The following is a 13875-nucleotide window of genomic DNA, read 5'->3' as shown; positions in this document are numbered from 1 at the left end:
GTGCAGAATCTCAAAAAGAGAAAGAATAACTAATTATATATATTCCTATGTAATGGTATGAAAGGGCTTTTATAGACATTTGTTCACAAGTTGTTTATAGAAAGGAAACTGTTTATAATTTTTTATGCAGTAATTGTTTTACTTTAGCAAGTACAGTACAATGCCTATAAGAGTAATTTTTTAGAAACAAAATATTTCAAGTATGTCATTATTATTGTAATTAGAACATAAGATAAAATATATGTAGGCCTATATATATATATATATATATATATACATGTGATACTACTACTATATAATTAGTACGCTGATATTTTTCTATAATGTCTAATAATTAAGATCAAATAACATCACTTTAGACACATTTGAAATGATTTATGGAGTATAGCAACAGATAGTAGTAATCTCCAAAGAACTATAGTAGTAGTTTCCAACTACCGTCCAAAAGAGATACTCATGGTCTAATACATCTTACAAGGGGAAGCTCAGAAATATACTTTGCAGACTTGGATCAGCCTATGCATAGTTATTCTGAATCAGTAAAAAGTATTCCTTATAAAGCTATGTTATAGGTTCCACTTCTCTGTTTTATTCTATAAAACTGCAATTTATGACGACAGATTGCTTTCAGATCTGAGGAATCAGTAGCTATTGAAAAACAAGTTACAGTAGAGTGTCATTTATCCAAATCAATTGGGGACTCTGGTTGTTCGGATAACTTATTTTTTCGGATAACCGATTATGTAGGAAAAAATATATTAACTTATCCCGCGTTGAAATTTTTCTCCGTTGCATGTCCCTTCGTGTTAAATTTTCGTCGATGTTAAGCCTAACGTAAACTTTTTAAAATAATAATCGTGGCTGTTGTATAGTTAAAAATTATTTCTTTATTTTTTACAAACAAAATAAATATATATACTTTAGAAGTTGATCTAGTAACTAAATTTTCGGATAACCGATTATGTAGGAAAAAATATATTAATTTATCCCAAGTTGAAATTTTTCTCCGTTGTGTGTAGCTTCGCTTTGAGTTTTCGTCNGTAGGAAAAAATATATTAACTTATCCCGCGTTGAAATTTTTCTCCGTTGCATGTCCCTTCGTGTTAAATTTTCGTCGATGTTAAGCCTAACGTAAACTTTTTAAAATAATAATCGTGGCTGTTGTATAGTTAAAAATTATTTCTTTATTTTTTACAAACAAAATAAATATATATACTTTAGAAGTTGATCTAGTATCAAAAACGTTCGATTCAGCATGACACACAGTCCTCAGAACACCACACAAAAGTGCCAGTGCTGCCAGCTAAAACACACACACACACAAACAAAAAAATATTGGAGTAGCCCAAGTAACTGATGTTTCGGATAACTGGCTTTTGGATAAACATCGCTCTACTGTATTTTCATGTATGTATATTACATCCAAAAACTGATAGATTTTGAAAAGATATTTCAAGTTTCGGTTAGAAATCAAAAGTACTATCTTAAACATTTGAGAGTCAATGAACAGTAGGAGTTGTCATAAGATGTAGTATATTTTCTTTGGAATCTAACTCCTAGGGAATGTGAAAAAGAGATTTACTTTGATCTATTTCAGAATGATTACTAATGCAATGAATAAAATTTAAAAAGTTAGACAAAAATAAAGATCTTTATTAGTAAAACTCATGCAATAATTATAACCATTCCATAAAAAATTCAATATTTGAAATTTAAATATTTATCTATATTTTATCATACTTTGTTTAGATAAAATATAATCATTATTTGTAGTTTGTTCTCATTTATTGATTTACCATCATACTTTTACAATATCTTTTCAATCACCTATATGGTACAATGATTATAAATGATTACGGCCATTTGCATGAGTTTCTAATTTTGCTAAAGAAGAAATATTGATTTAACAATGTTAATCCTGTTAGCAAATTTCTTTCAACAAATCAGATTTCTATGTGATCATCTACAACTATTATCTTGAACACATTAATAAAATTTAAATAATAATGCAATAAGAAAAAACACTACAAATGATAATTTTTTCATCAATGAAAACAAAATTGAAATATTTATTTTTGAGAAATGAATTCTGTATATCACGGTAAATAATACAGAGCAGATATGTTAATCTTACTTCTTTGATTAACAGAACATTTTTAAACTTACAAGGAGAGGACATGGCTGGCTACCCACCAATTTTGACCAGCTTGGACATAGTGAAAGTACAGTAATACCCTGAACTAACGCGATAGGTGGGACCAAGTGGTAACCGTCGAATTCGCGTAAGTCGGGGTATAATTTCGCATATAAATACATACAAATAATTTTTAATTGGGGCCGNAGTTTTACTTTTTTGGTTTTTTTTATACACTGTACTTAATACCTAAAATATTAAAATAGCTTAGAAAATGTGCATACTGTTCTAATAAGAATCTCTATATCTTTTGTTGTGATTGATAAATAAAATACAGGGAAAAAATTGTTTATTCAGGTAATTCGATGTTCTGATTTAAAATAAATATGTTTTTAAATTTGTTGTTAAAGTTTTACTTTTTTGGTTTTTTTTATACACTGTACTTAATACCTAAAATATTAAAATAGCTTAGAAAATGTGCATACTGTTCTAATAAGAATCTCTATATCTTTTGTTGTGATTGATAAATAAAATACAGGGAAAAAATTGTTTATTCAGGTAATTAAATTCTTTATTCCAAAAGAAACATTTTCAATCTGTCTTAAACCACTAAATTTTTAACAACATGGTTTATAAGTTATAAATTAAAATTTTAGTACATCACTGATTTTTTCGGAAGGATATTGAATTTTTTAAATTCAATATCCTTCCTTAAAAATTCGTTGTTTTCTAAATGTAAAAAAGTTTGTGGATACTATACATAATAACTTTGTTATTAACAAAATTATGGATTATGTATCATCTTTGCAAAAATATTTCACACACAGATTTAATGATTTCACCTGTGTTTAAATATATTTGATATGATTTCACCTGTGTTTAAATATATTTTGAGCTGATATTAGACACAGTTACAAAATAGATAAAAATTCTTTCAATTTTTGAGTATTTGGATTTAGAGTTAATCAAATTTAACAATTCTGCAATTTGGAAACTGCTAGCAATAAAATTATAAAAAATGAATACAATGAATACCTTAATGTAATAACTAAGAGCCGTCGCAAACTAGTGCTTTGCGAGAGCAAAACGCTAGCAAACATACGCTAGCACAACCGATGACGTGGAAGGATCCGCCCCTTTCTTCTTGCCCACGCTGTTTTTCCTTCGCTAGCGCAGCGATACGAGGGTACGCTCGCTGTTCACAGAATTCAACAACTAGAGCATTTACGCTAGCAAGAGAGGGTGGGGAAGACGGATGACTACATAAACATGTCACATATTGAAAAGTAATAATAGAATTTTATCGATGTACGTAAATTACATGATTAATACATTCAGTATTGAAAAGAAAATAGTATAACCATTGTATGTAAATAGTAATATACAGTATAAATATTTTTCAACTAGTTAAGCCTAGTTAGGCTTAACTAGTAAACATGTTTTTTTCCATGCTGTTTCGAAGTTCGGAACGAAAACTGACTGATTACAAGTATAAGTTATAATAAAATCTTGTTCTATAGCCAATCTACATCTGTGGAATCCACGTCATGTGGACTACGTTACGCGAGCAAAAGTGTAGTTTGCGGCTGCTTCGTGCCCGCGTAGCTTACCTAGCAAAAATGGCTCATAGCATCATGGGGAAAAAAGGCGGGGCTTAGGAGCGCGAGTGAGCATACACTAGTTCCCACATCCTGTAGTTTGCGGCGGCTCTAAAATGTGAAACAAACTTCCAGAGAGATTTTCACGTATGAAGTCACATTTGCTCTTTTAACTGTTTTCAGTACAACAAACTAATTGTGAGCAAACATTCTCAATCATGAAATACTGTATATTATAAATCCATATAGAAATCATTTAACTGAAGAAAGTTCAGAAATTTGCATAAAGTTACAAACTTAAAACTATGAACCAAATATTTAAGTATTAGCTTCCAAAGTTTAACCTCAAGAAAGTCACTAATGTTTAAATTTTGTAATATTTTTAATGATGTTTTCATTATAGGAGTTTACTACAGTGTATTATTATAGTCAAATAAATTTTTCTTAATATAGTTTCACTAATTTGATTTCAGTGGCACGAGTGTCTAATACTTGGAAAAAAAATTGTGTGGCATTCCAGTGTATATAGGTTGTCAACCACTGCTCTAGTATATATTTTAAATTTGATGTATTTAAGTTATGAGCTACATAAGAAATGCTTAAAATATTTCATTCTTCTTGCACAAAACAGAAAATAGTAGAATCTACTCATTGTAATCAGCTTTTGAATCCTTATATTGATAATTAACTAAAAAAATCATGTGGGGTAAGTAAAAACTACAATTAATGGAATTTTGCTTTTATTACATTACTACTTACATTAAAAACACCCGAAAACAATTAATATACTGTATTAGGGTTGATCATAAAATAAGTAGACGACAAAAATTGTAGATTGACAAAAACAACTTTAATTAATTAATCAAAGTTGTTTAAGTGCCACAGTTGTTAAGACATTTGTCCCATCTTTTCACTAGGCAGTGAATGCCATGCTCAAAGAAGCTGGTGAGCTGCTGAAACAGCCAATTCTCCACTGCATTCTTCCGACTGCACCTCATCATCCGACTGAAACCAGTGCCCCTTAAAACTTCTCTTTAATAGACCAAACACGCTGCAGTCACAGAGGCTGAGTCCAGGGCTGTATGTGTCGATTCTGTTGAATGAGGTCATAAACTATTTGAACAATTCTGAAATTCTGTCACTGTCGACGATCGACTGGAACGAGGGTCATCCTTCATTGATTGATGGCCGCCTGCAAACTTCCTACACCAGTTGAAAATGGCGGCACGCAAAAGGTGGCACAAACTGCCTTTCTCTGAAAAATGGTAGCTGACTTTTTGCCTTCTGCTGCCAAAAACTGTATTACAGCTCATTGGGCACCTTTGGAGGAGTCCATATTGTTGGTTTGGTCATCGGTGGCTCAAACCAAAACCTGTAATGAAGTGTCGCACTAAGATTATGGTTCAACATGCACCACAGCTTCTTTATATGCAGTGTTGCCAACAAAAAATAAATCTACTTATTTTATGATTAACCCTAATATAATACAAAGATTTATTAATTCTTAGGTCAGTGCATTCAAATGTAACACAGAAGTATGCCCCTTTATTTTCTTTTGGGTCTTACACTAGAGTTTCATTACAGTCCAAGGTGCAAAAGACATGAGTCAGCCTGATCTGGAAGGGTGCATGTCAGAAGAAACAAATGGAAGGACCCATGTGGCTACCACCTTGGGAGTTGACACATGAATCTGATCTATTTCAACTATTTTGTTTTTTTACATTTCTATGTTTTAATACCAACTCTATCATAATTTTTTTACAAATTTTATTACTCTTAATTCTAATGTTACTCATATATTAATCACATGTCTCCTTTTATCCCTTTCATCTGATAGATCCTTCCAGCTCATGTCTACTTTTACTGTAAACAGTAGTACATATAATATTCAAAAATTTGAAGAGAATGATCAATTTGTTTTTCAACATGTGTAAACTTTCAGCTGAGATATTGTGCTACAGATTCACTTTTATTGCCTGCTATTGAATTTCAAAAACAAATCATTTTGCTATATAATTTCAAAGAAGGAAGCTTTAGCTGAGTAACACTCTCTCTTGAAGTGCACTTATTTTTTCGATACAGTGTATTGTATAGAGGAATAATCAAATTACATGTTTTAGATTATATGTAACTTTAAAGCTTTATTTTATTTACAGCTTAAATTAAACTTATTACACATTCATTAGTTTAGTAACACACATTCAATAAATGTGAAAGTGAGTAAAATTGTGCTTTTTTCACAAAGTTTTCAATGTTGTCTGAAGAAAGATAATGAGGAATGGTTTTATGCACCATGTAAAATTTTTTTTAAATTACGGAAATTATTTTGTGCAAAGCACATGATGTGGTACTTGTTAAGGAATCCCCAAACATTAAAAAAAATCCTTTTGACTTAAACAAGAATTTTGATGTCATCTGAGATATTCTCAGATGACATCACTTTTCTTTATTCTCCAAAAAGAGAATTGGAGAATAAAAATAAAATGGAATTTTGCTGGTGATTATTCTCTGTCTCAATTTTAATAATGATATCTGATTTGAAAAATCTAGGATTTACTATAGTTAATAAAAAAAAATAGACAACAAGCAATTTGAAATTAAAATTTGCACACTAAGTAAACAATTACCTGTCAAATGAGATATTCAGTATTACTGTAGGTGTTTTAGAGCAACCTTATAAAATCAGCAACTCTGATATATATACGTAGTCATTCAGTAATTTTGTCAGTTGGTGCAAAGTCACTGCTATGACACTCAATTTTTAAACATGGTATTTCAACTGACACAAAACACAGTACATGTCAAACAGGGTTGATAAATATCAATGTTAAAAACAGTAAAATTAGCATTACTTTTAAAAATCAATTATTTTAAAGGTTTTCTCACAAACTTTTTACTTTGGCTTTGAATGATTTTAATTCCATTTTAAATTGCCAAGAAATTAATAATTGATATTTCACAGTTCTTGATTGATATTCTATTCATGTATTTAATTTTGAATTCAATTCAAAATATGCATCATAATATAATTATAAAAGTTTGAATATATTTTTCTTGACAACTATAAGAGGAAAGAATCCAACATCTTATACCCCATTCTATCCCAAATAACATCTAAATTACAAATGATATCCATTCTTAAATTTCTCAGTAACAATGAAAAGAAAGTGTATGATAGGTCTAAAAATTGATCTGAAAACTTCTAGTCATTGACTAAGGCCAAGATTCCACTAGTGTAAAAATGGGCGTATAAACCTTTGCCATAAGAACTTTTAATCACGTGACCTATTTGTGTTTGCGTCTGGATTGCAGTGGAGGTCCAGTCAGCAAAGATTTTATGGCAACGGTACTATCGAAGTTATAAAGACAATGATTATATTCTATGAGTTTTTCTGTACTATAATTACAAATGTAGTAAAAATAATAAAAGTTAATATATGAAAGTAAAGATGTTATCATATTATTATTAAACTTATGATTCCTACAAAATTGATTCATAAAGAACGGAACGTATCTACCGTCTTATAGGGAGATCTACTGTAACTGTATATATCAAAGGACTTCACTAGTATAGCAAATAAAATTATTGTGAATTATTTTTGATGAAAATATATTTAATATAAAACAACTTTAATATCTACAATACAGTATGATACTTAACATTAAAATAAAACAAACAACCTCTTCAAAGTAATTTATAACTCAAGAGATTTTTCCTTTTATGGTAACAAAATGCATCTGTGTTCTTCAAGATAAATATTCAATAAATTTTGAAAATCTGAAGAATTTTGATAAACAAGTTGTTGTTCTTTGCATTCAGAACTTCATTTATTTACCATTTGGTTATCCTAATTAATTAATGCAATTAAGCAGTTACAAATTAGTAATGGATAGTTTAAAATTATTGATATTATTTATCTCCAATAAATGTGCAATATAACAAATCTTTTTGAATTAAAAATCAATAATTCAAAAGATGACACCTCATGCAAATGGATTGTAAAATTTCTTAAAAAATAAATATTTATTTACTAAAGTATTTTTTTTTAATCAAATTATGAAAGAAAAAATTAAACTATAAAAATCTGAATTATTATTTGAAATTATTTTGAATAAATACTTACAGTGAAGTCTGAATATGATGCTACACTAACTAATGATGGAGCTGGACTTATACTTGGTGTACCTTTTCTATTTCCTAAATTTATATTTTCATTTCTTTCAACAAGTACTTCTCGTTTTATTGTCCCAGTTTTTCCTGGAGTTGATTTGATTGGTGTCTTCTTATGACTACAGAGAAGTCGCTAGATAAAATGTAAAATTTTTAAACATTAAAAAAATAACAATAAAAAGAAAACCAAACAAATCATATTTGTAAATACCGGTGAACGTCTCTTAGGAGTTGCAGATACTGGTGAATAAGCAACCATAGATGATATAGGAATAGCCTGAATACTATTCAGATAACTTGGAGTACCGTTCTGACCTCCTAAACGACGACATTTATTTGGTGTTTTGTTTGGAGTAGTTCCCATCCGCCTCTTAACTGGAGTCGGTCGGCTACCACAGGCAATTTCTTCTTCCAGCAATTTAGCTTTTTGACGATGCTAAAAGATTTACAAAATTCAAGAAACACTAATAAATTTAATACAATAATTAATTAACAATACTTACTCTCTCCAATTTTTCTTTTTCTTTTTCCAGTTGATGTTGCTCCCATTGCTCTGTTATGAAATTACTAAAATTTCGTCCAAAAACACGAAATTCTTGACCTTCTTTTTTCTCCCACTCAGCAATATGAGTCATCAATTCTTTCTCAAGCTTTCATAATAATTTTTAAAATCAACTTTTTATTGAAAAGTATTTTATNTTATCATACATATTATTGTTAATTTTTAAATTTTATTATAATGACTTACAATTTGTTGAATGATATATACATATGTAAACAAGCATTTCTTACAAACTGCACACTTTATAAATGGAAGTGCTGAGCATTCACATTTGAATTATCTCATTTCTTGAATGGACAGAAAACATAACTGGTTTACATTGTTAAATTTTTTTTTTGTGTAATTAAATTAGTTTTGATGCAAACCATGGATATTTTATCATGTCTTCAAAAATTGGAGAGAATAACTGACGTTGAGTAAGTGAATGAATTTTTATAGCATCTTCCCTAGTAGATAATTGACATTTATTCTGCAAACTCTCATCAAAACAAACCTGTTCAGCAGCTGGCATTATATAATGATCATTTAACAAACTATGTTAAACAGTGCTTGTGGAATGCATACAGAATTTCAAGAAAGACTGTTTCTGGCAAACCACTAAAGTTAGTGAAGATTAAAAAACTTTTGTGAAATGGTTTTGAAGAAAATCATGCAAAAACATGAATCTCAAAACATAACTTTAGCCAACGAAATAGGTTTTTCTTTAAATGTTTTATCCTTTTGAAATGCTAATCTTATCTGCTAATGTTTGACTTGAGTAAGGACAAATATGAAATCAACCTCTGAAGAATTAATACTGCATAAGCAGAATCATCTAGACTTTTTTTAAAATTGAAACTGGAACACGAAGATCTTGGGTGACAAGCCAAATGTTTGAAAAACTGAAATTAGATATATTGTGTCCCCAAAAAATTTACCCTTTTTGTTCATAATTATCCTTCTTGCCCAAAGTCAGTAAACTAAACTGCAAAACATGCAAGTTGTTTTATTCACTCACAAGATATTAAAACTGCAACCAATGGACTATTGAATAATAAAGAACATTAAAGTTAATTACTGGAAATGCATTTTAATGAACATTTTATCATTGGCTTTAGAAGAGAATCATCCCCTGAAATGTCTAATTTTTTCCAAAATTGTGTATCTGATACTGCAGGGTTTGGAAACATGTTTCTTTAGCCGCTATTAAAAATTACTCCAGGAAATATGATTCTTTGTCAGATAGTAATACTTGGGATGAAGATGACAACATTTCAACTGTGTTCAAATAAAAATAGGAAAATCTATCATATTGAAGATTTTGTCTTATTTATCTGAATAATTTTCATTAACAAATTTTTCCATTTAACTGATTTTTTTAGGATTTAGCAATTTTGCTGAAAAAGTTTTAACGTATACAATTACACCAAAATTATATAAGCAAATTATCTTACATGAATCAAAAATATTTATGAATTTATAACTCTGCCACAAAATATTTCTAATGTGTTATATGTAATTTATGTCACATATTTTTCCAGAATATAATACAGTAGATCCCCCTATAAAACCGTTTCCTATAGTTACGATTCCTATAAAAATTGTGGCAGTATCCGTAAACAACGGTAAAAATAACTCCTATAATACGTAAAACGTCATCGGGCAGCCGAACTACTTTCCCGCCGTCCGTAGCGCCACACTACGGACGTTTAGGCGGATAAATTGAGTTTAGTATCGTCTGTTCATATAATTATATATAAATTAGGTACTGTANAATATGTTCCCGGCCCAAACGCGGCCCGCGAACATATTTGACAAATCACTTGAAAGAAACAATAGAATGAATAACATGTGTAAATGATAATTTACATATCCAAAATGTTTGTGGCCCGCCTACTTAACGACTTATGTGCAATTTGGGTCACCACGCAAAAAGTTTGTTTTAGGCCGAGACTCCACTAGCGTAAAAACAGGCGTAAAAACCTTCGCCATAAAAACTTTTAATCACGTGACCTATTTGTGTTTGCGTCTGGATTGCAGTGGAGGTCCAGTCAGCAAAGATTTTATGGCAACGGTACTATCGAAGTTATAAAGACAATGATTATATTCTGAGTTTTTCTGTACTATAATTACAAATGTAGTAAAAATAATAAAAGTTAATATATGAAAGTAAAGATGTTATCATATTATTAAGATAATATAAGCTTAGCTTTTTTATTATATACTCTATTAAATTGAAGGATTTTCCTTTGGCCATCCATATCGTGTGTTTTAGTCACCCATTATTATAATCAAGATACCTCTTGTCGTTGATACATGAATACTTTCTGATGTTTTCGATAAATCTTTCCAGATCTATTCTAGAGTAGCCACGAGAGAACATACACAAAAGCTCGTTTTCCGCCATTTTTGCACCATGTCACAATGACCTAGATTTCACTGACTTCTGATTGGTGGATGGTACCATTTTACGGCTGTATTCATGTCGAAAGTTAAACACTGCTCAACTCGCTTTTACGGTTTGCTCAGGCATAAAATATCATGGTCACATGATTAAAAAGTTTTTACGGCGAGGACTTTTATGCCCGTTTTTACACTAGTGGAGTCGTGGCCTAAATCAATCCCCAACATGGTCAATTTTGATCCTCAGGAATCAGCATGACTTCAAGGATTGACTGAATATGGTTCACTAAAAAATATTAGTCAAATGGGGATGTATTTGTTACTGGCCAAACTAATTTATCCTATGCATGTCAGGATATACTAGTTTAACCTAGGATAATGTAGTTTGGCCTAAATACTTTTAAGCTTAACTAGTTTGACCTAGGCCAAACTGATTTATGTACTACAAATAGGTGCCAGCGTAAAAAAAATTATTTTGTAGTAATTCGAAATGCCACCACAGTACACCCGGTAATTAAAGTGTACCTAGGTAACCCCAATGGCGGTGTTTCGGTTAGGTTGGTTTGATTACATTAACTACATAAATTTTAGTAGACGTTTCCTTTTTTCTTTTGTTCAAAAAGTACCGTGAATCAATAACCCTGCGTTTCTTTATGCAGCACTCAAGAAGACCTTTACAGCGAACACACTGAAACTGGTTTCTAATTGGCCAACACTGTTCGTGCCATCTTTTCGCTACACTCTCGCTGCATATAGAAACGCAGGGTAACTAGTAACGTTAAACAATGGGCGGCCTGCCGGCTGCTCCCTTCCAGGAGGAGTTCGCCGGGAGCACAAACAGTCCTAAGTGCTGCCATTGGGGTTACCTAGGTACACTTTAACCCACCCTGTAAAAATAAATAAAAGATTAAATATTTTANCGGTCGGCTACCACAGGCAATTTCTTCTTCCAGCAATTTAGCTTTTTGACGATGCTAAAAGATTTACAAAATTCAAGAAACACTAATAAATTTAATACAATAATTAATTAACAATACTTACTCTCTCCAATTTTTCTTTTTCTTTTTCCAGTTGATGTTGCTCCCATTGCTCTGTTATGAAATTACTAAAATTTCGTCCAAAAACACGAAATTCTTGACCTTCTTTTTTCTCCCACTCAGCAATATGAGTCATCAATTCTTTCTCAAGCTTTCATAATAATTTTTAAAATCAACTTTTTATTGAAAAGTATTTTATAAATTAAAAATTATTAAAAAGCTATAATTACCATAGGTAGTTGTTTTAATAATTTTTTCCTTTCTTTTTCTTCTTGTAATAATGCACCACCACGATTATTGAATCTGTTTGGATCACTTGCTTTTTTCTGTATAAATTAGTAAGAAAAGAACATTTTTTAAAATCTATAAATTAAAATTTATTGTAAACACTATTTACATTATTATCTTTTTTTAAAAATCAATTGCAAAGCAATTTACAAATTTATCAAAAATTACCATTTTTCAGATGGTTATCATTATGAAGAAATGTTCAGTTAAGTAAAATTACATTAAACATTGCAAATAAATTGTGTTCATTACAAGACTGGACCAAGAAATTTATAATTTACTCACATTGATAATTCATTACTTATATATCAAAAATAACTAAAGATTAATAAAAAAATTTTAGTCAATAAAAGCCTCAATTTTAATGAGAGTAAAAACTACTTACTTCAAATTCCAACATTCTATTCCACAACTGTTGCCTTTTACTAACTTTTGTGAAAAGTTCTTGATATTTTTCATAAATTTGTTTCATTTTTTCTATTTCAGCATCATGCTGATCTAAAAGATTTTCTGTATAATCACCTAGAGATAAAGATTGATTCATTATTTATTTTAAATAGTCATTAATGTATTGTTAAAACCCATGTTAAAATTTAATTTTTAACGTAGCAAGCAAACCAACATACACACACAAGCAGATGAGCCCAGCGTTGCTTGGTCAAAAAATAACAGCAGCAAAGATTAAGATTATTAGATTATTTTGTACTTCTAACCCATATACTACATTATATTATAGTGTGGGAGCCACAGTAAGGTCTAGAAGAGCCATAGATTAGTCATCCTTGTATTATAACTTTAATACCTATAGTCAGTTTTAAAATCAAATATATATAGAGTAGACCCACCCATAACATGGTAGATACGTTCCGTGTTATATGAATTCCATGTTGTACAAGTCACTTAAATACATCAGCCAATCACAGCCCAGCACGTATGCAGTTTATTGACTACGGCTGTTTCGATTAATTTTATGGAAGAAAACCTTTCATTCTAGACTAATTTGACTCAACATTTCCAAAACACGTATAATTTTTTGGGAATAATCCACAAACTATGCTATAAACAAAAAATTGTAGGATTACTTACCAACTATGCATCGTTCGATGATGCCATTGTTTAAGCTTATTTTCGTCGCAGAGTGGCGCATTGAACAGCGGGTGCATTTTCTGATAAGTTATTTTTCTGCGAAAAATTCGCTGAACTTTGGAGACATCTATATATATATATAAATGGGCGTGTGTGTCCCTACATTTCACTTTTTTGCCAAAACTACACATCGCACGTGAATGGTGTTTGTATGTGGTAGTATCCCCAAGTCTCCATTCGTGCACTATGGTGGTTGCGTCTCGATAGCTATAAGGGTGCGGGAGATATGGGGTTGAAAGTGGTAGATTTTCTATTTCGATTTTAAAAATTTTCGAATTTGAATTTAAATTCGAATTGGTTCAATTATAGAACGATTTTAAACATTCCAGAAAATTGATCAAATTGAAAATAGTTCGTTTGACTGGATGTAAAAATTCTCTAATTAGTCCAGAAAACAAGAAACATCACAATTACATAAAGCAGTAACTCTAGCAGACTCAAATAACACACCATTAAACTTACACTCACAACATACAGACATGACACAACATATAAAAAGCATAGACAACATTAAGCAATTATGGGCTCAAAAGGCTCTCCATGGCAGGCATCCTTAC

General features: G+C 30.5%; 2 protein-coding genes across 11 annotated transcripts in view; both read right to left on the bottom strand.

Annotated features, from left to right (window-relative positions):
• LOC111631239 (protein regulator of cytokinesis 1-like) overlaps window positions 1-12739 on the bottom strand; it is a 20665-nt gene extending 7926 nt beyond the window's left edge. Inside the window, exons 1-6 of one of the 2 annotated variants that reach the window (XM_023375452.1) lie at window positions 12558-12739; window positions 12115-12210; window positions 11889-12035; window positions 8115-8339; window positions 7857-8036; window positions 7328-7580 (exon numbers count right to left, since the gene is read on the bottom strand). In XM_023375452.1, coding sequence (XP_023231220.1) covers window positions 7557-7580; window positions 7857-8036; window positions 8115-8339; window positions 11889-12035; window positions 12115-12210; window positions 12558-12716 — 831 coding nt within the window. In that variant the 5' untranslated portion in view covers window positions 12717-12739 and the 3' untranslated portion in view covers window positions 7328-7556. Of the gene's footprint in view, window positions 1-7327; window positions 7581-7856; window positions 8037-8114; window positions 8340-11888; window positions 12036-12114; window positions 12211-12557 lie in introns of those variants that run through there. The other variant, XM_023375451.1, reaches the window with a different exon arrangement.
• The window catches only part of LOC111631238 (protein regulator of cytokinesis 1-like), an 85820-nt gene that overhangs the window by 23205 nt on the left and 48740 nt on the right, over window positions 1-13875 (bottom strand). The gene's annotated exons all lie outside the window — the stretch shown is intronic.

Source organism: Centruroides sculpturatus, unplaced genomic scaffold, assembly GCF_000671375.1.
Source record: "Centruroides sculpturatus isolate CEXI.00-Female unplaced genomic scaffold, Cexi_2.0 scaffold50, whole genome shotgun sequence".
Lineage (NCBI taxonomy): Eukaryota > Metazoa > Arthropoda > Arachnida > Scorpiones > Buthidae > Centruroides > Centruroides sculpturatus.
The sequence above is the reverse complement of the archived record's forward strand: the minus strand, read 5'-3'. Positions and strand labels throughout refer to the sequence as shown.